Source organism: Acomys minous (genome assembly GCF_964271855.1).
Source record: "Acomys minous genome assembly, chromosome: 17".
In the NCBI taxonomy this organism is placed as follows: Eukaryota; Metazoa; Chordata; class Mammalia; order Rodentia; family Muridae; genus Acomys; species Acomys minous.
Window position 1 is genome coordinate 29214916 of NC_140500.1, and position 26074 is coordinate 29240989.

The following is a 26074-nucleotide window of genomic DNA, read 5'->3' on the forward strand; positions in this document are numbered from 1 at the left end:
TGCTTTCTAACCCAAGACCACCATCCCAGGGGTGACCCCACCTACAATGGGCTAAGCCCTCTTCCGTCAATCACTAATTAAGAAAATGCCTTGTGCACTCCTTTAATCCCAGCATTTGGGAGGCAGAGCAGGTGGATCGGATCGCTCTGAGTTGGAGGCCAGCCCAGTCTACAAAGTGAGTCCAGGACAGCCAAGGCTACACAGAGAAAGCCTGTCTCGAAAAAACAAAAAAAAGAAAAGAAAAGAGAGAAAATGCCTTACAGAGTTGCCTGAAGCCCAATTTTATGAAGGCATTTTCTCAGTTGAAGCTCTGTTCTCTCTAATGACTCTAGCTTATGTCAAGGTGACATAAAACTAACAAGCACATTTCTAAGAAGAAATTATAGAGGAATTGTTACTGTCATTTATTTATTTATTTATTTATTTATTTATTTATTTATTTTGAGACACGGTTCTCTCTGTAGCCTTGGCTGTCCTGAACTAACTTTGTAGACTGGGCTGGCCTCAAACTCACAGAGATCCTCCTGCCTCTGCCTCCCCAGTGCTGGGATTAAAGATGTGTGCCACCACTGCCGGGCCTAGAATTGTTATTGTCTATATATGCCATTTCATTTTTTTTCCTCTATGAAGTTCATACCTGCAAACAGAAAATGAAATCTATAAACTATTGATAATGCAACTTTAGAATTTATACGATTCTTTTTAGTGGAATAGAAAATAAGATAGTAGCCAGGCAGTGATGGCACTTGCCTTTAATCCTAGCACTCAGGGAGGCAGAGGCAAGTGGATAGCTTGAGGCCATCCTAGTCTACAACCACAAAGTGAGTCCAAACAACCTAGGCTACACAGAGGAAAAAAAAAAAAAGAATAAGATAGTAATCATCACATATCTTCTTTTAAGGATTCCCAACATTCCACCAGTACCTATTACTTGTCCAGTATGCACATGCGCTGTGTAGTTGAGACATGGAGAATATGAGGCATTCCTTCAAAGTTTTTTTAATCATTTAATTACTTTTGTCTTTGTTTTTTTGAAACAGGGTTTCTCTGTGTAATCCTGGCTGTCCTGAACTCACTTTGTAGACCAGGATGGCCTCGAACTCACAGTAATCCGCCTGCCTCTGCCTCCCACATGCTGGGTTTAAAGGCGTGTGACACCACGCATGGCTCCATTTTAATTAAATTTTTATTTTATGTGCATGAGTGTGTTGCCTGCATGTGTACCATGTGCATGCCTGGTGCCTGCAGAGTTAAAAGAAGGCATCAGATCTCCTGAAACTGAACTGCAAAATGGTTATGAGCCACTGTGTAGGGACTGGGGATGGAACCCAGGTCCTTAGCAAAAACAGCCAGTGCTCTTAACCATATCACTGCAACCCCCAGCGTGCTCATTTTTAATTTTTATGAGAAGCGGCCTTAATGCCTGAGAAACCAACTAACAGTAGGAAGCCGAGTAGCTTATGCTGTGTATAGTATGAGAACAGTTTCCCAGAGCTGCCCGTGTGTTGAGAAGCAGTAGGAGTAATGAGGAGCTGTAGTGGATGTGGCTTCAGGAAAAACTAAGTTGTAGTATTGGGTCCTGTTCGGTATCAGCCCTGAAGAAAAGCTCACTCCTGTAGCCTTGCATAGACAGCCTTGTTTGTACCAGCAGAAATGTGGAAACAGTCTTTACCTGTGCTGTGAGATACTTGGCAGCCGCAGAAAATGGTATGTGTAAAATGTGTAGGCCATATATACTGAGAATGGCTTAGGAATAAATTGTTGGATTTTTATTTTTCCACACTTTATTTTTTATTGTTTTACATTTTTTATTTATTATAATTTATTCACATTACATTCTGATTGTTTGGTTTGGTTTGGTGTTTTGGTGGGGTTTTTGAGACAGGGTTTTTCTATATAACACTTCCGGCTGTCCTGGACTTGGCTTTGTAGACCAGACTGGCCTTGAACTCACAGAGATCTGCCTGCCTCTGGGATTAAAGTCATGTACCACCACGCCAGGCAGACAATGCATGTCATGAGGTTTTGGGGAGAAAAAAAACCCAGAACTTCAAGCATTGCTTTTATTTTATTTTACTATATTGGTTTTTGCTTGTTTGACGGCGGCGGCGGTGGTGGTTGAGACAAGTTATCTCTATTTAAACCAGACTGGCCTCAGACTAACAGAGATCTGCCTCCTGAGTGTTGGGATTAAAGGTGTATGCAACCATGCCCAGCATCAAACATTGTTTTTACTAAAAACAAAAATTGGCCAATTGTTTTAATGTACCTTAAAAATTTTTTATTTTAAGGTTGGCCATTAAACTATTTCTTCAATTTATTATAATTTATTCAGATTACATCCCAATTGTTACCCTCACTTGTATTTTCCCGTTCCCACGCTGTTTCAATGTATCTTAAAGAGCATGTAGAGATCAGTAACATGAAATTTGACTTGATGAGTATGGCTGCTCCTTAGGTCCACCACTATAGCTGGTAAGCTACAGAATGAATTAGGGACTCTGGTTTTTTTTTTTTTTTTTTTTTTTTTTGCCATGAGCATATTTTAACTTCTTACTACTTGATGAATTGCCCTACTTCTGGGCCTACTTGACACTGACACTTGCTTGACCTTTTACAAACTACAGAAGTTAATATGCTTCAGGCAGATGAAATATCTTATCCACCACTTATTATGAGATTGTCACAGCAAATTTGTTTTAATAAAGCAAGAATCTCTATCACTTTAGAACCCTAAATTGCATAAGGAACCCTAAAACTGGCAATATTATTGATGAAGATTTCTGGATATTGATTTCATCCCTTGCTTGAAAGCCAGATAATAAAGAATCATATTCCTTTCTCAAATTTTAGACATTAGTTTACGTATGTGTACAAAATTAAAATTTAGCTACTAAATTTTATTAACATTTTCATTCCCATTCTACACCTCTGTGTCTTTTCTTGTGAGGTCACCTGCTCTTTCTTTTGGGGGGCAAGGATTCGAGACATGTTTCTCTGTGTAGCCTTGGCTGTCCTGGACTCACTTTGTAGAACAGGCTGGCCTTGAACTCACAGAGATCCCTTTCTCTTTTTAGAGAGGGTCTCAACATAGCCTAGGCTGGTCTTGAACTCCTGACCCTCCTATTTCAGCCTCCATAGTGCTGGGATCACAGACCTATGCCAAAGCAAGCTGTCTCATGGACTGCTTTTGCTCATCATTCATTTACAACATTCCTACAAAAGCTTAAAAACTCAGACATTTATGCTTTTTCTTTCCCAAAGTTCATCACTCTTTATATCACCTATCCCTACTAGCATTGTTGTTATGTAACACCGCTGTGCTCTTAAGTCCTCCATTTCCATCCAGGATTGTCCCCTCCCATGTCTGGTATCTAAAGTGCTTACTCTGAAATGATGTGTATTTCATAATGACGCCTTACTACATCCTACAACGATTGATTGGTAGCTGGCACTGCAGTTACTTCTACTAGATTATCACAGAAAGCTGGTTAAAACCTACAGTGGGGTAGGAAGAATACAATTTATTTCAATTAACTCTGTTCTAAGACAGAACACCAAAGAGGTGAGGGAGTCATAACTTAAAGTACTTCAGGTGTTCCCGGCTTTAGATAAACACCTGTAACTTAGAATGTGGAAATTCAAGTTCTCAACTGGTTCTGAACTTGCTATATATAGTCCAGGTTGGCCTTGAACTCACCGATGTCTGTGTGTCTGCTTCTGGGATTAAAGGTATGTGCCATGCTCAGCTAGTTTGTGTTTGTTTCTTTGATTCATTTGACACACATTTATACATGAATAGGAAAACATCTAAAGTTACACGTTGCCTTTTCTTAGTGTGGTTACAGATACTGATTCAAAAAGAATCTTTTTTTTTTACAGTGATAATTTTAAAAATCTAAAAGTTTTTTTTCTTTCTTTTTTTTTTTTTTTTTAGCCAAACTGACAACAACACAAAGACCATTCATTTGCTAGCTTTAGAAGTAGATTATTTGACAAGTAAGGGGAAAATATTGGGAATTGGGGCAGAAATGTCAAAGACAAACAGAAACAAAATTGTTAAGTGGCTGTTGCTCATCTTCTTTAGTAATTCCTGGAACTCTGCTCAGGTTACAGAGTCTGAACCATTTGGATTGTATTCAAATACTGTGCTGGTCATTAACATAGTTCACAAGTGTGGCCCCAGGAATCGAGTGCACACCTTTAGCTAGTTCACAAAGGGTGTATGACCTCTGACCCTAGGGAGGATTCTTGTCTTTTTTCCACAGAGATAGTAAAATGTTGCCAATTTTTTTTTGTCACAAACTACAAAAGCAAGGGTATGGTTATTTGACCCCTAGAGTGTGTGTGTGTGTGTGTGTGTGTGTGTATGAGAGAGAGAGAGAGAGAGAGAGAGAGAGAGAGAGAGAGAGAGAGAGAGAGAGAGAATATAAAACTCTGGACTTCTGTCTAGGTTATGTTTCCATCTTTCTTGCAGCTGTTTTGTTACTTTCGTCATTGTCTATTCACCCAAAAATTGCTTTCCATTCTTCAAAATAAGCCAGTTTTGGAGATTTTTTTTCCCTAATGGATCAGGTAATTTTTCTGTTTTAAATATATTTTTTAATCTAAGAACCTGATTTCACATTCATTTATAATATTTTAACACAATTAGTTGCATCAAAGACTGTATTTTACTAGGCAAACGAGTAAGTTTCCACAAGAAAGGCAAACACGTTTCATCTCTTTAACCCTAAGCCGTCTTACACTCTGGAACATTAAGCATTTATACTCTTTTCAGTTCAATTGTGATTCTTATGCTCTCTTTCTAGTAGCCCGGTGCTGGGTGCTCCACCACTGAGCTAAGTCCCCAGCCTTCTCCTCATCTCAGTTCATGTTTGATACTTAATATGTACTGTCTGTTGTCTTTTGACTTTTTTTTTTTAACATGCTTCCATTTCTATTTTTTAATAGAATCTTGTAACTGTAACCTGGACTTGGCTTTAGATTACCATGTCTCCAGACATGCATGTGTTCATTCCTTCTCTCTCTCTCCTCTCCCCTTCTCCCTCTTACACACACACACACACACACACACACACACACACACACACACTTTTTCTCTATTCTCTCTTTTTTTTTTTTTTCTTTTTTCTAGGGGATGAGGGGCAGGGGTGTGCAGTTTGAGACAGGGTTTCTCTGTGTGGTCTTGGCTGTCCCAGACTTGCTTTGTAGACCAGGCTGCCTTGAGATCTGCCTGCCTCTGCCTCCCTAAGTGTAGGATTACAGGGGCGGAGCACCATGCCCGGCCACACATACCCTTTTTCAAGCAGACTTTTTTTTCTTTGAGACAGAGCCTCACTTTACGATCCAGATTGACCTTAGACTCATGATTTTCTGCTCCATCTCCTGAGTGCTGGCATTAGAGTGTGGGCCTTCTATTTCATTTTCTGTGAGAAGAAAATTGAAGTACTGACACCTCCACTTAGCCATTTAAAAACAAAAAACAAAACAAAACAAAAAAACACGTTCATCGTCAACCTTGTACTTGAAATTGTTTTAATCCAGTGTTTCTCAACCTTCATAATACTGTGACCCTTTAATACAGTGACCCCCAACCATAAGATTATTTTTGTTGCTACTTCACTGTAGTTTTGCCACTGTTATAAGTTGAGATGTAACTGTCTGATACGCAGGGTATCTGATATGTGACCCCTATGAAAGGTGTTGAGAGCCACTGTTTTCATCTGTTAGTTTCAGTATCAGGTTATATTTGCATACCCTGCACCAATGGGCCAGTTTTCACTTTTAGTCCTAGTTTCTCTAAGGTGTTGCTTTCAAACTTTGAAGTTTTGTTTGTTTATTGTTCTTAAGAGGCAAGGTTTTACATTTACATTGCAGGTGCACTAAGTTTTTGGAGCCTGCCTTGGCTTGAATTTGGTGTAAACTTGTCAATAATTCCAAAGATGCTGTGTCTCTGCAGGATAAGATGAAAGCATTTGGATCCTATTTGTAGGTAATTGGAAGCCAGTGCAGAAGGCAGGAGTAATTGAGAATAGCCTTGCAAGAAATTTTCTTTTGTTTTCAAATTAATTAATTATTATTTTTTTAACTTTTAAGAACACTCTAGTTTTCTCATAATTATATTAGGGCTTTAGAAAAGGTTATGACTTATCTGAAAATCCCTGACACTAGCACAAACTTGAGAAGGGGTTTTGAGAAGTCTGTGGGACAGCAAATGTGAATTTTGATAGTACAACCAGAGTTCACACCTACAAAGGCGACAAACCTAGTGCAGGCCTAATCCTGTTCACAGGAATGGAGAGCATGGTAGGCACAAGACCAGTGGATGCCAGCAAGTTCCGTCCTCGTCTGGAAGGGGAGGCTGGCTCACTTAGAGGAAGAAGAGTGGCCAGAAGTCTCCTCAGGTTGTCACTCCGCTTCCCTTACCTACCTGTATTGATTCATTCTAAGCTGGTATGTGTGCCAGTTTTTTGTTTGTTTGTTTGGTCGGTTGGTTTTGCTTGCTTGTTTGTTTGTTTTTTAATACTTTGTTCCAACAAGAGAGGACATTCACCCCTGGAGGCCGCCTCAGCTTTTAACTTGAGCCCGAAGTTGTTAGTCACCACCCGAGTATGCTCCCTGCACCTGACATTCCTTCCCGCAGGAGCCTCCCGGTGAATAAGAGGAAAGGCTTGGCCAATTATGCTAGACAAAGCCGCACAGCTGCGAGTCAGCTGGGAGGAGTTTCCGTTCGGAGCTGGAGCTGGTGGCGGCTGGCTCTCCCACCTCCTTCTCTCCCTCTCCCCCTCCTATTCTTAGGGATTACCTGGGTGGAGGCCGGCCACCGACTCCCGAACAGGGCAGCAGATGCTGCCATACCGGCTGGCGCCACCCACCTACAACCTCCGTCTCAAGAGCAAAGACCCGAGGCTCAGGTGGCACCCGGCACCCTGCCTGAAGGTTGGCGGGAGGGGAAGGGGTGGTCCTTACGGCTGGACCCTCCAGCTGACACAGGAAGTGCGGGGAGAGCCTGGCACTGGGCTGGGATCCGCCCCGCCTGCCGCTCCTAGGCTGTGCTGTCTCCGCAGAACAATGAAGTGCTTCCAAGTTTGCTGAGAGTCCTGGGGAATCCATCGAACTCTGTCAGCCTTCAAATGTGCCGTCAGTGACTTACCCCAAGAAGCTGTGTTTTAATAAAAGAAGAAAAAGACACCCTTGCTGGGTGGATCGCTTTGTTAGGAGATCCTCACGACCATGGTCCAGCGCTTTAGCCTCAGGCGGCAGCTCTCCAAGGTGGGTCAGCTTTCTGGTGCGTCTTACCGAGAACTCTGGCTTCTGCAGGGCTTCCTTTCTTGATGGGACTTTTATATCAAGCCTGCCTTCCTCTACTGCTACGGAAGGTCTGGGGAGGAAACACTGCCTTTTGTTCTTTGATCTGATGGACACAAAGCTGAAGGCTGCCCGCACTGCCATCCTCAGGCTGTGTGCCCCTAAAACTACAGCTGTCATCTTCAAATCTGGACCAGCTCATCATGTATACCCCTGATAGATTTTCAGGAGAGAGTGGATAAGAAATAATAGTAGGAGGTCAGATGTATATATTTAATTAGCAAATAAGTGGTTTGTAGACCAACCGAAGAAAACCTGCGTGCTCTGTGGAATCAGGGCTTTCATACCAATTTCACTAATAAACTTGAGAAATAGCACAAAACAGTTCAAAAAGCCAAGACCCACAGAAAACTGTTAAGACAGTGGTTGTGTGGAGACTTGCACACCTAGTGAAGAACTGGGTAGGAAGCCTTACAGAGAAGCTGGTGGGGCAGCTCTTTAGCGAGTTCTAAGTAAAAAGATGGTTTCATTAGGAACAGTTTCGGTTTCAAATGCAAAATTTAAAAAGTGAAGTGTCCCTTTAAGAAGGATAGTAGTTTCTATGAGTGGACTATGGTGGCCACAGCCCTGGATGTAGTTTGAGCTCTCTCCTTAGCTAGTGCAGAGGCTGTGTGGAAACAGAGGGAAGAGGTGAACTTTCAGAAACCATTGTGTTCTTCACAGGCTTTATTTTAAAGACAAGGCAGTTGGTGGCTAAACTGTGCCACAGTTCATTCTCTGTAGGCAGAAGTATAAACAAATAGTCTATCTGTAGGCAGTCTTAACTTTGTTGGCTGTTAATCAGAATTGTTAAATCTTGTGATGTGTTAGGATCCTAAGGGGAATCTTAGCTGCTCTCGTGTGACTCCAGTGTAACTGAAGCAGACGGAGCGCCATGCTTGCCTCCATCCTCAGTCTGCGATAGCTTCCCATGCTCTCAGCCTGGCGGGGACTTTTTAGGAATATTGAAATGCATTTCCCATCCTGTGCGTGGAGGCACAGAAGGCCCATATTTCTTCTAAACACTTTGAAGAAGAATCCTTGTGTTATTCCTTCCATATTCTTTAGTGGTGTATTTTCAAAGATCTAGTTCACGTAACAACCCGATGCTGTAAGCTTTTTTGTTACGCTACTGCTCAAGAAAGTCGTAACCGCTAAGAGCCAGGCAGTAATCACTTCACTAGAACATAGCCATATTCAGGGTATTTTGCTGCTGATGCTTCTCTCCAGGTTATTATTTTTTAGTTTTAACTACTCTTCAGTGATTATTGTGTACCAAGGTGACTTACTTATACAGGGGCACTTTGGTGTATGAACACCGTCTACAGAGAGTCAGAGAAGGACTAGAGCCGTTTGCAGAGAGAGAATAAGGGTGAGCAGAGCTTCAGGGTCTATAGTTACTGTTACAGATGGTTGTGACAAAAACCTCAGGGAAGTTGTGCCCTTGATTTAGTATGTATTCAATGTTGAATACAATTTGTAAGGCACTTGAATATGAGGAAGAACCTGAATAGAATGTCACTGATTTTTTTCCTACACTCACTGAGATTTAAAGACCTAATTGAAAATAAATAAATAAATAAACAAACATAAAAATAAAGACCTAATTGCCTCTGTTATATCACACAAGTAGTTTTGCTAGTAAGAAAAAATCTTGGCAGGGCATGGTGGCACACAACTTCAGTCCCAGCACTCAGGAGGCAGAGGCTGGCAGATCACTATTAGTTCGAGGCCAGCCTGGTCAACAAAGCAAGTCCAGGACAGCCAAGGCTACATAGAGAAACCCTGTCTTGAAAAACAGAAAGAAAGAAAGAAAAGAAAAGAAAGAATCTTGTACAAGACTATAATTTTCTTAATATCTCCAGGTTTTAATAGGAATTTGTGTTGTAAAGTTTTTGGAAGGAAATGTTTGCAAATGTTTGTGGTGGTTTTAACCTAAGTGTTAATCCTAAATTCACTTGCCATGTGATTCCTGTAAGCTAGTTACTGTTCACAGGTGAGCTAAGAAAAAAGAAGGGAACTGTGGAGCTACAGGAGGAATAGACCCTTCTCTCCTAGTGCACCTTTAACCTCTAGCACTTAGGAGGCAGGCGCAGGCAGATCTCTGTGAGGTCAAGGTCGGTCTGTTTTCCTTAACTAGTTCTAGACCAAACGGGCCTACATGATGTCAAGACGAACAAATAAAAACTCTTTTCTCCTGAGAAAGATGTTTTCCTGATCTCCTTGAGTGGATCCTAGCTTTTTTTTGCCATTTCACATTATTTTATTCCTTAGTAGCCTTTTCTCTTTTAATATATTACTTCAGAAACATTCACTAAAGAACACTTTTTCTTTGTGCTCAATGTCTCCTGGATGAGCCAAAGTGATCTAGCACCTACCAGTGCGCTTAATCCTCCTATTCTTATATTAATTGATGTTTCCAGTAGTGTGCTGTTTTACTTTACTTTTGAATGGTAATTATTCTCCAGAGTTCAAAAGTAATTTTTTTTAAATGAGGTTTTTTGCTTCCAGCCATATCTTTTATGGTGATAACAACTCTGCCTCCAGAGGTAGCATGTTTTGGGTTTTTAATTCTTCCTGTTTATGTAAACATTTGTAATTTTTTGAGCTTTATAACTTGAAAGACAAATAAAGCAATGCTTGTTGAATGTCAGCTGTAACTTTGAGACATACTCTGAGAGTGGACTCCACTTAGTTCAGGTTTCACATTCTCATTCAAAACAGTTAACCTCAGAGAGCGCCCTTTCTATCTTTTGTAGTTCATTCTAGCATTGAACTTCATTAGCTTCTTCCTGAGTCTTCCAAGGCCTGAGATGACACTACAGCTGTGCCCCATCATGCTGGTGCATGGTGTCTCCGAGAGTACTTGAAGTACCATCAACCCATGGTGCTTTCTTTTTTTGTCATACCAGATTTCCTTCCCATCTCATCTGAGTGCTTTCCTCTATTATATTTAAATTTTTATATGGTGGAAACCCAGGAAAATAACTGCAGTCATGCTTTGAGTTTGCCTGTAATGGTAAAGCAAAGACGGGTGCCAAGGTCCTTCGTCCTTTTGTTTTTGATTTGATGAGGTAATCTATCAACATGTGTAAGGCAACTAAGAATATTTTAGTCCACAAGTACCCTTCCCAAATTTCGTAGTGTCCTGGTTTTGCTATTAGTTTGATATCAGCAAAAGAAACTTTACAATTATAGCTATTCTCTAGAAATATAGATTATTGACAATAACTTGAATTTTCAGTAAAAAACTATAACTGCTTCAGAAGTAATTTTTATTCTACTGATTTTTTATTATATGTCATATAATGACATACAATATTCTGTGAATATATTCTCATCAGTTAAAAATAAAATAGGGATCTTTTATTTCTGTACTAAATAGGTTATACTTAAAGTCATTTACAAGTATTCTAAAGGGCTGGAGAGGTAGCTGATGATTAAGAGCATCTACTGTGCAAGCACAAAGACCTTGAATTCCCAGCTCTTGCATTAAAACCCAGGCATGACTAGGTGCTGCTGTAATCCCAGCACTGGAAAGCAAACACAGACAAATCCTGAAAGTTCACTTGCATTCAGTTTAGCCAGAATTGTAAGCCAGGCAGTAGTGGCACACTCCTTTAATACAAGTGGTCAGAAGGCAAAGGTAGGCAGAACTCTGTGAGTTGTAGGGCAGCCTCATCTACAGAGTTAGTTATAGAACAGTCAAGGCTTCACAAAGAAATCGAAAAAAAAAGAAGAAAAAATTGTGTGTGTGTGTCAGAGAGAGACAGAGACAGAGAGAGACTGTGTGTGTGTGTGTGTGTGTGTGTGTGTGTGTGTGTGTGTGTGTGTGTGTGTACGCACGCGCATGCGCGCATGCCAAGGTGTATATTTGAAGGTCATAGGACAAAGATGGGAGTCCGTTCTCTCCTTTCACCATTTGGGTCACAGGGCTCAAACTCAGATTGTTTTCAGGTTTGGCAGCACTGAACCACCTACCTACTGAACCACCTCACTAGCCCTTACAATTTTTAAGTGTATTAAGCCTGATAAACACTGTGGATAAGCTGAGCATGGTGGCACACACCTTTAATCCCAGTACTAGGGAGGCAGAGTCAGGCCTGAGTTTCAGCCCAGCACAGTCTACAAAGTCCAGGACAGCCAACACTACAAAGAGAAACCCTGTCTCAAAAACAAAAACAAAAAACCACTGTGGATTCAGCAAAATGGTACACTTTATATGTATATAGTACTGCATACAGTATTATAATTCAAATATATAGGTAGAGAGTCCGTGTTGACTGGGTCCTTTCAAGCAACAGACATGCAACATTTTTTATGTTCCTTTTATTAAGTTGTTCTTGTTACTCTATGCATTGATGAGCGTCTTAGTTGGAAATGGAATGCTTTGCATTTGTATTTTACTAGGAGTTAAATGTTGCGTTTTCCTGCTGATCATTGAGGTGTGCTTTAGGAGGCTTAAATCAGAGAGTACTGTGACTGGTTGCTGTGTATCACTACACATTCCAGAACTTGAACCCATCAGCTGTAATCTGTAAAATACTGATGATGTATTACAGAACCTAGATAGGAAGGCTGATAGCAGTCTGTTACAGGAAATGGGGCCTCTAATGAGATGAATCCTGTGGTAGGAGTGAAGAATGGTCTTCATATGCAGATACATTGGAGAGCAGTATATACTAAAGCAGAAGTGTAATTTAGACACGTGTGTAGTTGCCTTGATGTGCTTTGGTTGATGGTGATAATAGCTTAAAGGCTCCAAATAATAATAAATTATTGGCCATGTAAAGAAAATGCTCCCCTAGAAGGTTGTTCAGTACCCTTAGAGTTACGCTAGTTTTCGTTACTTAAGTTGGGTAGAGATGGATGTATTCAGTGATGAAGCTGGGACTGGAATATGTGTACCTGAGAGCAGTTTTGAAGGTCAGTGAACAGACACATTTGAAAATGCCTTGAAAACTCTTCAAGGACTATCTATATTAACTTAAGTACTAGTAGTGGTGGCAGTGTGAGTGTGTGTGTTTGTGTGTATATGTGTGTGTGTGTGTGTGTGTAGGTCTATCTGTCTATACTTGCATGTATATGCACACACATGGAGTCAACTCTCCCTTTCCAGTGTGTGAATCCTGGAGATAGGACACAGATTGTCAGGCTCGGAGCAAGCCCATTCAGCCCCTGAGCCATCACTCTACCCCTGATGGAATTGTGTGTTCAGAACTTACATCGGCACTTTAGGAAGATATGACTGTTGTATGCATTTTCTTTCCTTTTGGACACTTATAAGCTGTAAGCAATAAGCAATCTTTGAATTGTTAGCAGTAATGGCCTCTTAGTAGAAGACGACCTGAAAGACTTGAGTATGGAGGATATCTTGCAGATGTAGAAGGAAATTCCAGATTCATTCTTCAGCAAAAACTGTTACCAGTGATTTTACATAAGATTAATGGTTTGAGAAATAATGTTCTTGAGATTTCCCTCCTAGAACCAAGGGGGCAACAGGTGAAAGTTCCTCTTTATGTATGACACAGTAATCTGCAGTAGAGGATAACAAATACAAAAATTGAGTGAGCATATGCTTTGAAATGTAGAAAAGGTAGCCACACATTCTAACTGTGGTACCTGAGTACAGGGGCTATATATGTGATGCATTCTAATTTTTTTTTCTTTTTCCGAGAGACAGGGTTTCTCTGTGTAGCCCTGGCTGTCTTGGACTCGCTTTGTAGACCAGGCTGGCCTGGAACTCACAGCAATCCACCTGCCTCTGCTTCCCAAGTGCTAGGATTAAAGGCGTGTGCCACCACTGCCCGGCTGCATTCTAAATTTTTAACCTAATTATTTTGGCTTACATAAGAACATGAAAAGAAGAACGTCTGTCTTGAAAAAATACTCTGGACTTAGTACTCAATTTCTCTCATACACAAGAACCTATAAAAGATCTTACTGCAAAATATGCTAAATAAGATAAAACCATGTGAATGACATTGACCTTGTGTAGGACAGAAAAATCTCTACTAAATTTCTAACGGTTCTATCCTATGTTCTATAGGAAGTAGGTAGGTCCCTTTGCCTTTCCTTGCTGAAAATAGAACATTTGTCAAGACAAGAGTCTGAAATACCAACGTAGCATAGACAATAAAAAGTATCCCATAGCTTTCCCTTTCACTTAATAGTAGTTGTTCCAGAGTTTTTTGTCACTGTAATTAAGTAAACTAGGGTTGATGATGTGACTTTGAAGGCACCTGTGCTCATGACTACTACCAACACAGATGTAGGCTATGTGACTTTGAATAAGCCATTTGACTCCTCTTAAAGTTTGTCTTGGAAAGATTTGTCTTGGATTCCTTACTAGCATGAAATCGCATGATTTCTGTTGTTTGCTGAAAAACAATTTTTGGTTACACACACCCAAGCAAACATCTATCCAGAGGAACTTAATTGCATATAGTACTTGTTAAGGAAAGTAAGTTAGTTCATGGCCTTAGGGTCTAGGCTTGGGATTCTGCAGCCTCTGGATAATTTAAAACATCAGGCAAATCCAGTGGAAATGTGCTAGATTTTAGGCACTGAGGAAATAGACATTTTTCTCATCTAATCCTTTCAGAAGATTTGAAATTTCTTTATGAAAACGGACATCCTTTGCAATGGAAGCTTACCTCATCAAACAGATTTTTCTTCATTTTATGGCATGTTATAACTCAAGTACTTTTTAATGTTTTTTTTAAAAGTAGGCTGCTCTCAATCTTAAGAAAAATTTTGTCTTACTAGACTGCATGACAGATAGAACTTTAGCATTCTGGGTCTGGGTGTAAGGGTCTGCGTGTAGCTCGGGTTGAATGCTTGCCTATCATATACGATGCCCTTAGTTCAATCCCTACCATCTCAAGAAAAGCAAATTAAAGGCTGAAATCAGCCTTTTATTTTTATGAAATTAATGAGTAATTATTTGCTATCATATAGTAGATAAACTTTTCTTTTGAACCTGCAGTGGATTTGAAAAGTCTAGGAATGAAGTAAGGTTTTAGCAGGACCTAACAGATTTCGATTGGTGAATTTTAGCTGCTCTCTCTTCCAGTGTGATTTAACCTGGCACTTGGTGTAGTGCTTGCCTAGCACACATGATGCTTGGGCCGGAAACCCAGCACTAAATGAAGCCAGGCATGGTGACACACATCTGTTATCCCAACATTCAGGAAGTGGAGGCAAGGAGATCAGAAATACCATGTGTCCAGCCAAGCCTGACATACTGTACATGCTTACAGTGACAGCACTGAAGCCTTCTTCACTTGTTTCCTAGGCCCTGTACTCTTGGTTTCTTCTGACCACTCTTCACTCAGCTCAGTCTTTCCCTGGCTCTTGCTCATCATATTTTTTTAAATTAATACCACTATTGGCTCAGCCCATTTCTTAGTGATTTCACCCATCTACTCAGTATGTGTGTATGCATATATCTATTTTATATATATATTCCCCTTCCCATGCTAGACTTGATGTGCCCTAAGCTCAAGCTTCTGGTATCCTCCTTTCCCTGGTTCTTTCTAGTTTCATGTTCAGTTTACTGCCACACCCATTCTTCATGACTACAATCTCAATACCCACCCCCATCTCTCTCTAGGGTATCTCTATATAGTCCTAGTTAGCCCAAAACTCTATGTAGACCAGGCTAGCCTCAAAACTCTGTATTCTGAACGTAGGGACTAAAGATGTGAGCCACTTACTTTGCCTTACCCTCTCTTCCTCCTCCAAATTTGTTAGCTGATTCTCTTTACTCTACTTTTTTTAAAACTACTTATTAATTAATTTATTTTTATTTTATGTGCCTTGGTGTTTTGCCTTCATGTATGTCTGTGTGCAGGTATTGGATCTCCTGAAACTGCAGTTAACAGTTCTCATCTGCCATGTGGATGCTGGGAATTGAACCTGGGTCCTCTGGGTCCTCTGGGAAAGCAGTTAAGAGACCTTAACCACTGAACCATCTCTTCAGGCCATGCTCTACTTCTTAAACATACTCAATTTTTGGCTATCAAGGCCAGAGAAATGGCTCAATGCTTAAGAACACTGGCTGCTCTTCCAGAGGACTCATGTGGCAGTTTACAATCATTTGTAACTTTAGTCTCAGGGGATCTGACACCCTCTTCTGGCCTCTGCAGACACCAGATACACACATGGTGCACAGACATACATGGAGGCAAAGCACCCCTATACAAAAAAAAAAAAAAATGAAAATAAGTCTTTAACAATTGACTATCTCTTACCAACTTTAAAGCTGTGACCTCATCTCTGATACTATACTCTTTGACTTTATTGTGCATTAACATCCCAGCTGGTCTGACGGCATCCATCCAGTATTGCCTCACACCTTTAATATAGGAGTTTGAGTGGTGTCATTTGTCTTAAGTTTTATTTACGTTACTCCTGGGACAGAAACCCTCCATGTCTTCATTTCTTGAGCTTATCTGGCCCGTCAAGCCCTACACAGTGTGTCTTTTCATATACTCTGATATTGTATTCTATGAGCTCCTTGCTCATCCTACTCCAGCCATACTGGTTCCTCTGTTCTTGCCAAATTCCTTGAGTACCTCAGATTCTAGCTAGGACAATGTCATAAAAAAAAAAAAATCAAAACTAAGTTCTGTTCAGTTGTGTAAAAATAAAGTTCAGTATGCAAAGAGCCAGTGACAGAGAAGGAAACAAAGAATTAAAACCTCATCAGTCCAATATTTTGCAGTATCTCTTGAACCTGAATATGTCACACATACAACTTAGAACAGTGTGACCAATGGAATGTACCCTTGTGCCCGGACAAAGAAAATGTATAATAATGTTGGGTGGAGATAGTTGTGCAAGTTTGGATAACAGAATAAAGATTTTGGGCTAGTTTAGATACATGGGACGTGTGCGTGCGTGCGTGCGTGCGTGCGTGCGTGCGTGTTTAAACATCCTATGTTGGTAAATAGAAGAAAGCATGATGCAAGTTGTGTGAGAGAGAAAAGGCCAGTCAGGCCAGTGAGAAAGGCCAGAAAGAACATTGAAGTGACTGGCTCAGGAATGTCAGTAGTGAAGCTAGCGACAGTCTTAACTAACATTTTGAGGATATTTATTATAGTAAAGAACCAAGTGCTATGTGAATTAAATATACTACAAATTAATACTTGTTCACATCTTTTTATGATACATTATTGTAAAAAAAAAAAAGAAAGAAATGTAGTGAAGTAGTGAATACAGATGATCAAAATAGAAGCCGGAGAAAAAGAGTTTAAAGATTAAAGACCCAAAAGACTGCTTTTTATTAAAGTTACTACTAGAAAAAAAATGACATTGAGAGTTTGTTGACTTTAACCAATTAGTAGATAATCGTGTTTGAATAGAAGGGACCTCCTGAATTTGCAGTGACGGCAATGGATGTCTTAGAAGTAAAATCTAACAGAGGACTATGGTGGTTTGAATAGGAATGACCCCCATAGACTCATGTGTTTAAATACTTGGTCCACAAGGAGAGGCAGTATTAGGAAATGTGGCCTTGTAGGACAGGTGTGGCTTTGTTGGAGAAAGTGTGTCACTGTGGGGGTGGGCTTTGAAATCTCCTATGCTCAAGGTATGCCCACTGTGGCACACAGTCACTTCTGCGGCAAGCAGATCAAGATGTAGAACTCTGAGCTCCTTCTCCAGCACCATGTTTGCCATGTTTCCCACTGTGACAATAATAGACTAAACCTCTGAAACTGTAAGCCGTCCCAATAAAGTATTTTACTTTATAAGAGTTGCCATGATCATGGTGTCTCTTCACAGCAACAGAACCCTAAGACAGGACTTGAAGCTGGAAACCACACATTGCTATCTAGTATCTGGGAATATGTGCCCTCTTCACATCTCTTGCTGTTGCTAGGAATACTGCCTGTTGTGTGGTTACTTGCTGAGCTGATGCTCAAATCAAGACAGCTGTTAAGCACCAGATTTTCAGAATCAGCTCACACACACACACACACACACACACACACACACACACACACACACAAGCAAGCTACAAAGCTGGCCATAAGAGCCCACACTGACAATATCAGCACTGTGGAGTTTACCGTGTAGTGAGGGCAGAAAGGGTGGAACGTCCTTAGCTTGGCTTTAGTGAGGCAGGCAGCGCAAGCACATCACACAGTGGTACATAGGTCTCTTTATGACCTCCTGCTCCAGTTCTATGCTCTTTTAGCCTTAATGTTAAAGGGAAATTTTGTACCGAGTCCCCCAACCCCGCCCATCTCTCTCTCTCTCTAGCTAGCTTTCTCTCCCCTCCACACACACACAAGGGAGAAAGCATTTGTTTTCTTGTGGGACTGTGGAGAAGGCAACAGGAACTTGAAGCATCTGGTCACATTGCATCCAGTCAGAAAAAAAAGAGAGTGAACAAATAAATGAACATTTTACTAACTTGCAGACTCAAATCTATTAATATGCCATATTAAGTAAATGATTGGGAATCGTCAGACTCTAAATATTATGGTTTCTATTTCCTATTGCCTTCTCCACAGTCCCACAATAAAACAAATGCTTTCTCCCTTGTGTGTGTGTGGAGGGGAGAGAAAGCTAGCTAGAGAGATAGAAAGGTGGGGTGGGGTTGGGGGACTCGGTACAAAATTTCCCTTTAACATTAATGCTAAATTTACTCCTTGCTTGCTAAGCATCTCAGCCCGGCAGAGGCCTTTATCCCTGATATCCACATGATAAGGACAAAAGAACTATCAGGCTGTTAGAGAAGAACAAAAGAGGAACAGGAAAAATAATTTTACTTCAGGTAGAAAATTTCCCTGGAGCCTTGGTGGCTAGAGTTCAGTCAGAGTCCCAGAAACCCCGCAAGTCAGTGGGCATCAGGGTGTGTTAGAAGAGAAGGCATCTGCTTGGCGCCTGGACTACATGGCATGCAAGGTACAGGATCAGATGCATTTTTCCTTCTAAACTATCCAAATTTAGGAAAGTCAGAGAGTCTTGTTCTGAAATAAGTCCAAGGATCTTGTATTTTGAGAGAGAGGATACATGCGTGGGCCCTGTCTGAGTTAGACCTGGGGGTTGGAGTTCACTTCCTCTGATGGTTTGAATAACAGTGACCTCCATAGGTTCATATGTTTGAATGTTTGGTCACCATTTAGTGGAAATGTTTGTGAAGGCTTAGTTGTGGCCTTGTTGGAGGAGGTGTCTCTCTGGCTTTACATCATTTCCAGTGTACTCTCGAGCCTTCTGCTTGTGGATCAAGATGAGAGCTCTCAGCTCCTGCTCTAGCTGCCTGTCCCTATGTATGCCTTCGTGTGGCCATGCCTTCATTCCACCATCGTAATGTTAACCCTCTGTAAACGTTAACTCTAAACTCTTTTATGATGGACATGATGTCTCATCACAGAAATAGAAAAGAAGCTAGCACACTTGCCTTGCATTTAAGTGGGTCTGGTGATTTGCTTTAGGTCACTTCAGTGTTTTAGCCACTTGGCTAAAACCAACCTGGAGTCTTGGGGGAGACCTTGAGATAGAACCTGTCCATGGCTTTCACATAAAGAACACCATTATTGTATTCTTAAAATACATTGCATTCTTTAATTAAAGTGTTCCCTAGGAAGGTGTTGAAATTATTCAAAACCCCATGTGTCTCGAGTTTTATTTTTCCTGACAGTGATGGGATTAGGCTTTGACAGTAGTGGAAATGAGTCACAGTATCTGTTGTAGATACTGTAACCAGCAGTTGATGGGTAGGATCTCTTTACTCCTTCATTGCTGGAGTGGTTACAATTGGGATTAAGAGTTGCTCTGAGAAGTTATGCCATTGCTGAAATAGTTTTGCACTATTGTTTTCTCGTTAATTTTTATATCCTAGCATAGTTCTCTCAAGCAAATGGTAGGTACATAATAAATACATCTATTAAATAAGTACCTGACTCTATGTTTGCTTCACCTTAATACCAAACTGCCTTCTCTAATGAGAAGTCTCTTGTGGCATCAAGAGTTTGCCACACTTTTCTGATTTTCCTCTTTTTCTCCTGCTTTTTCTTTTTCCCCCTTCCTCCCTTCTGCTGATTCTTTAACTATTCATACTCCTCAGCACTGTTCCAGAGGTTTTTCATTCTGTCCCTGTACTTCCCATGGAGAGTAATCACTGCAACAATTTATTGTTCACATATGGAAGAAGTCTAAATCAGTGTCTCTAGTGGAGAACTTTTTTCTGAGCTCAGCTTTCGTTCTATTTATTTTTTATTTATTGATTTATTCATCATGCATTTATTGAATATTGTACCATCTATATACAGTATAGGCTAGTCTGGGGACATCATTAGGGACACACCCTTGAAGCAGATTATAAAGTTCTGGTCTCTTTCTCTTTCTTTCATTTTTGTTCTGTCACATGTTCATGTCATAGTATGCTTCATCACCACAAATTTGAAAGTAGTGTCAACCAGCTATGGACTAGAACCCTTGAAACTGTGACAAACCTGCCTTTGTGAATTGATTATCTTAAGCACTTGTAACAATGACAGAAAGCTAAACACATGCCTTACTGTGTGTCACCTGCTGTGTGTGCCCTGTTACTCAGGACAACACTATTTATTGTCTTCGTTTCTTGTCTTCTCCCCCACATACCCTGTACAGCCAGCAGAGGTCATTAATTCTTATTCCTCAATACCTCCATAATAGCACATTTCTAGGTGCCCATGCATCTGCCCTAGTGTCCTTCTAACTAGCTGGTCACGTGGCCCCCTATGTCTTTCCTGTGACTGTTGTAAATGATTTGGAAAGATTTAGTTATAACACCTCTCTGCTGAAAATTCTTGACTGATCCTGAGGAAAGCACTGAAATTCCCTAGCAATCTATGCAGCTTCTTAGCACTGAGTCCTAGGTACCTCTTCAGCTTCAGCTTCTTCCTTCCAGCCACACAGCTACTGCTTACCTGTCAGTGAGTCCCGCCCTAGCGGCTCCTGCCTACTTTTCCCTCCCCATCCACCCACTGGGGCCCATTCCTAACAAACCTACCAACCTGCAGAGGTTCGAATTGTCCTCTGGGCTTATTTGGGAATCATTCTGACCCGCTTGCTTAGGTGCATTTCTCTTGTTCCTCCCAGAACTGTCTCACTGTTTTGATTCGCCTTTGTTTTCCACAGAATGAAAGCTTCTTGTGGCTGAGAAAACATCCAGCTCCCCCCTCCTAACATATTTTTATTGATTATTTGGAATTTCACATAATGCACCCTGATCACACCTCAGCCTTTTAAAGTATGTGTTGAATGTGATCTGCAGGAGGAAAGGGAGTGTATTAGCCAAGCATAGTGACACATATGTAATGCTACCACTTTGGAGTTAAGAGTATTTTTAAGTTCAAGGCCAAGCCTGATCTATGTGGCAAGTTCCAGGCCAGTCAGAGGAACTACATGGAGGAACTATCTTAAAAACCAAAGCAACACTAACAACTAAAAAGAAAGTAGTGCATTAATTGAACATGTATTTTTATAGGAAACAGAGGAGTGCATAGATATACATTAATTGAATAAATTGATCAAATAATGAAAGAGACTTTCGAGTATCTGGACATGGCCGAAGCATTGTCTTTTTTATCACAGAACTAAGGCACTGTTCAGTACATGGTCCTCTTTCTCTTTAAGCCTTGCCTGTGCACCGGTGTCTTCGTTGCACCTGCATGGCAGCTAAAAGGAGACAGTCCTCTTCTCTTCTTTCTGTGTTAGTTTACCAATTTGATAGTATTGAACTTACTGGGTTTTTTGCTTTTTTATGGGGCTTTTGGTTTTTTTTTGGTTTTGGTGTTTGGGTTTGGGGTGTTTTTTTTTTCAGTATCACTTTGTATACTGAATTTAGGGGGGCTTTTTCTTTCTATTTTTGTTTAATTTGGTTTTATACATATATAGAACATTTGTGATTCTAAAATTAATTCTACAAAATAGCATATTTAACAATGTAGCTGTTCTCCATATCTTGCTGTAAGTAACTTTCCCCCTCCCCCCAGTCTTGATTTCTATTTTGTTCTTGATTCCATTTTCTATCTTGCTTTCCCTTTGGCTCCTCATCCCCTGGAACTCCCACTTCTCCCAATAAATTTCCTTTAAAAGTGGTATATTTTAATATAATTTGATCTATTCTGAGAGCTCATGATCTTTTCCTTTTTTAAAACTGGATGCTTTTCATTGTGTAGTAGTATCATAGACTTGTTTTCAGGCTTTTACTTTCACAAGCACAGCTGCAGTACTTACTCTAATATAGCTCGCTTATTGTGTAATTTTTTTATTTATTCATTTTTGTGGTTGTTTGGTAAGTGTGCACTACCACCCATGACCCACCAAAAATATAAACTCTTATTATTTTTAATTATGTGTATGGATAGATGGATGGCTATGTGCACATTAAGTACAGGTACCTGCTGAGGCCAGAGACTTTGGATATACCTGGAGCTGGAGTTATAAGTTGTTGTGAGTCACCATGTGGGTGCTAAGAACAAAATGTCGGTCGTCTGGGAGAACAGCAAGGGCTCTTAATCACTGAGCAACTGTCCAACTTATGTTTTCTCTTTTCATATTCTTTGCTAGTTTAACTTGGATTTATTACTGGGAGTAATTTTTGCTAGGTTCTATGACAGTTCTGTCAAAGGAGGGATACTATTTTTCAATCCCATCATCTGAGGACAGTTTGTAGCTTTGTAATTTTTGTCAGTCTGAAGAGCAAGAAACATTGTCTTTTGTTATTTTAATTTGTATCTTTTCATTGACACATTGATTTTTTCATGTTTTGAAAGCTGATTGTATTTCTTTTTCTCTTTAGCTGTTGGGATCTCCTCAGCCTTACGCATCTTTTTCTTTATATAGAAAGGATAGTAATGGGTTTTTTTTCTTTTAAATAAGTAACCTTTTTGCATTAAAATTTCTTCCATGTTCTCAACACTTGATTAATTCTTCTGTAGTTGTCTCATGTGTCTTTCTTACATTGTTCCTCTTGTCACTAGCCTCATTCTTCTGTAGTTGTCTCAGTGTCTTTCTTACATTGTTCCTGTTGTCACTAGCCTCATTCAGGTCAGCATCATTTTTTATAAAAGAATTATAATTGCTTTTTAACTAGTTCCAATTTTGCCTTTAACAAATGTGTTTTGTTCAAGCATCACATGGGTCTTTCTAAACTTTGTCTTTCATAGTTGTTTGTTTGTTCTGTATTCATGGTACTAAGAGTGAAATTCCTATTCTTTACTTGCTGCCCACACCCTATGAAGCTTGCATCAGTTGATGGAGCTTTGCAGTCTTACTTCTCACCTGTGATGTAAAGCACTCTGCTCATGTTTTTCAGTGCTCTGGATTTGTTCGCTTTGTTTTTCCACTTATGTTTTCCTTTCAGCCTGATCACTTGATCCTTTTATTCCCTTTCTTGCCCAGGCCAGTCTCTTCATTGTAACTTTACCCACTCTTCAGCCAGTAGCACCAGATGCTTCCTTCCATCACACCGCTCCTCTTCTATACCAGAGTTCTCCTAGGGTTATAACTGATTTCTGAGAGCATTTTGGCTGTGAACCATCAGCACTAAGGCAGTATTAAGTTCTGGGGTGGGCTTTGGTCGTGGTGGTGGTGGTGGTTTGTTTTATTGTTGTTGTTGTTGTTATTGCTTTGGTTTGGGTTTTAGTTTTTCGTTTTTCTCTGTGCAGCCCTGGCAGTCATAGAACTTGTTCTGGAGAGCAGGCTGGCCTCAAACCCAGAAATCTGAGATCCACCTGCTTCTGCCTCCCAAGTGCTGGGATTAAAAACATGCAGCACCACCTCCTAATGGTTTCGGTTTTTTTAATGGTTAATTGGTTGTTGTTTTTTTTTAACTTTTAAATTTTATGTGTATGAATGTTTTGTCTACGTTGATATCTGTATGCCACACTTATGCCTGGTGCCATGGAGGCCAAAAAAAAAGGGTATTAGGCCCCTGGGATTATAGTTGTAGGTGGTTGTGAATTACCATCTGGGTGCTGGGAATTAAACCTGGGTCCTCTGGAAAACAGCCAGTGATCTTAACCACTGAGCCATCTCTCCTGCCCTGTATGTTATTTTTGGAAATAGAGTTTCACTGTGTATCCCAGAGTAGCATAAAAGCAAAAACATTCTGCTTCTGTATCCTTGAGTACTAGGATTATAGGCATCTACCACCATGCCTGGCACACATTTTTTTTCTTTTTTAACAGTGTATGCTAATTCTATATAATGATTAATTTCATTATTACATTTTCATACTTGTCCAGAGCATACTCTGATCATATTCACTTCCTCTGTTACCTTTCCTATTCTTCCTCACCACCACCATTAGTCCCCTTCTTTTTCTCAAAGAGTCTTCCTTCTACTTTGATGTCTTTTTTTTTTTAAATTTCATATTCTGTGGTTGAGAGAATGCATATGATAGTTGTATTTCTGAATCGGGCTGGCTTCATCTCACTTAACATAATGACCCTGGAAGTCATCTATTTACCCACAAATGTCATCATTTTGTTCTTTCCCACAAAATAAAATGTCATTTTATATGTACCACATTTTCTTTTTCTTTTTTTTTAAACCATCAGAATCTAAACTAATTCCAGAATTTACCTCTTGGGAACTGTACTGTGGTGGGTGAGCACATGTCTCTGTCACGTGCTGATGTGGATTCCTTTGGCTCTGTACCCAGGAGTGTGACGTCTGGGTCATGTAAGTCTGGTGCGTACCTGATTTCTGTTCCATGCACCCATTTACATTATCAACTATATAAAGCTACCACTTCTCTCCAGTCCTTGCCATCACTTGTTTGGTTTTTATTTTCTTATAGTGGCCATTCTAACTGCGATAATGTGAAAACTCAGTGTAGTTTTCATTTGTATGTTCCTGATGACTGAAGATATTGAATTTTCCCCCATATATTTGTCATGTGTTTTCTTAACTAATTTGATTCATCGCCTAAGGATAATGGTAGCAATGATTCTGTTGTTTCATCACTTCAATTTCTATTAAAATAGTGATCATGACAGTTTAGGGGACCAGACATTTAATTTTGGTTTTAGCCCTACTGCACTTAGTCTTTTCTTAAAGTAGACAGATACCTTTTGCAAAGGCCATACAGGATCCAAGAACCCACGTTATAATGTGCTTTCTGTGGTGTGAGGCTTCATGAATGGAGATTTAGAATTAAAATCTGTACTGTAGGGAGATTTTGATGATATTTCAGGTCTTGTACCAACGAACCTAGCCCATCATGGGTGTGGCCATCCCAGGCCTGGTAGTCCTCGGTTCTATAAGAAAGCAGACTGAGCAAGTCATGAGGAGCAAGCCAGTTCCCACATCAATCACTAATTAAGAAAATGCCACACAATGAAATACTACTCAGCTATTAAAAGCAAGGAAATCTTGAAATTCGCAGGCAAATGGATAGAACTAGAAAAGATCATCCTGAGTGAGGTAACCCAGACCCAGAAAGACACACATGGTATATACTCATTTATAAGTGGATATTAGCCCAACATAGATGTCCTCTGAGAGACTCCACCCAGCTGGTGATCTGCACAGATGCTGGAACTTGCTGCTGGACTCCTGATGGAGAGATGAGAATGATATGGAAGAGTTGGGGGAGGACCCAGAGGGTCCAGGAGCCCCACAAAGAGACCATCAGAGCTGGCAGATCTGGACCCAGGGGCCCTGCACAAACTGTTGCACCATCCAAGGACAATGCATGCAGTGATCCTAGAGCCCCTGTTCAGATATAGCCAATAGATAACTCGTTCCCTAAGGTTGTGGGGAATGTGGGGACTACCTCTGACATGAACTCTGGTGCCCCTGATTTTATCACTTACCCCTTGGTTGGGGGAACTGGGGGGAAGGGGAAGCAGGCTATCAGGATGAGACCTGATGGGCTGTGGCCATATGATGGGGAGGAGATCCCCTCTGTCAGAGGGCTAGGGGAGGAGAGTAGGGCAGAAGAGGGAGGGAGGGTGGGAATAGGAAGATACAAGCAAGGGGATAGCATTCAGGATGTAATTTGAATAAATTATAATAAATTAATTATTTAAAAAAAAGAAAGAAAATGCCGTAAAGACTTGTCTACAGCCGGATCTTTAGGCATTTCTTAATTGAGGTTCTCTCCTCTCAGAAAGTTTTAATTTATGTCAAGTTAACCTAAAATACACAGCCTTAGAAGATCTGTTTAACTACCAAGGATAATGTGGGTTCCCCTTTAATGACACAGAAAATAGAAGTTCCATTTTGGCCAGGTATGGTGGCTCATGCCTTTGAGAATCTGAGACAGGAGGATTACCATGAGTTCTAAGCCAGCTAGAGGTACAAAGTGAGACCAGACTTTAAAAAAAATTTTTTTTAAAATAAAAGAAACAAGCAAGCAAACAAAAACCTGAAGACAAACAAAATGTTTTTATTTTACCAAAAATGCATTGTGTGGAAGACCATTTGCATTCGTGACACCTGTGGTAGGGGGAGGCCTAGATGCTGACTCTCAGTTACTGTTTCACTGATGAAGAAGAGCAGAATGCTATTCATTGCTTATCATCCCAGGAAGCTTGTGCCTAGTAACTTTGGGTTTTGGCATGGGGGTTGTTTGTTTGATTTCTTAGAGCTGTAGCCTGAACCCAGAACCTTGTGCTTGACAAGAAAGCACTCTTAAAATGGAATGAAATCTGCAACTCATGCCTCCCCCCAAAAGTAATCTTTTATCATAATTACTAGTATTTAAAATGTATTT

The 26074-nt window shown here is 40.4% G+C and overlaps 1 protein-coding gene across 3 annotated transcripts in view; it reads left to right on the forward strand.

Moving 5' to 3' along the window:
- TMCC1 (transmembrane and coiled-coil domain family 1) overlaps positions 1-26074 on the forward strand; it is a 154332-nt gene that overhangs the window by 68172 nt on the left and 60086 nt on the right. Inside the window, exon 1 of one of the 3 annotated variants that reach the window (XM_084765195.1) lies at positions 6680-7275. The exons of the other annotated variants lie outside the window; for them this stretch is intronic. Within the exon in view, the coding sequence (XP_084621321.1) occupies positions 7237-7275 (39 nt within the window). The 5' untranslated portion in view covers positions 6680-7236. Of the gene's footprint in view, positions 1-6679; positions 7276-26074 lie in introns of those variants that run through there. 3 annotated transcript variants of the gene reach the window in all.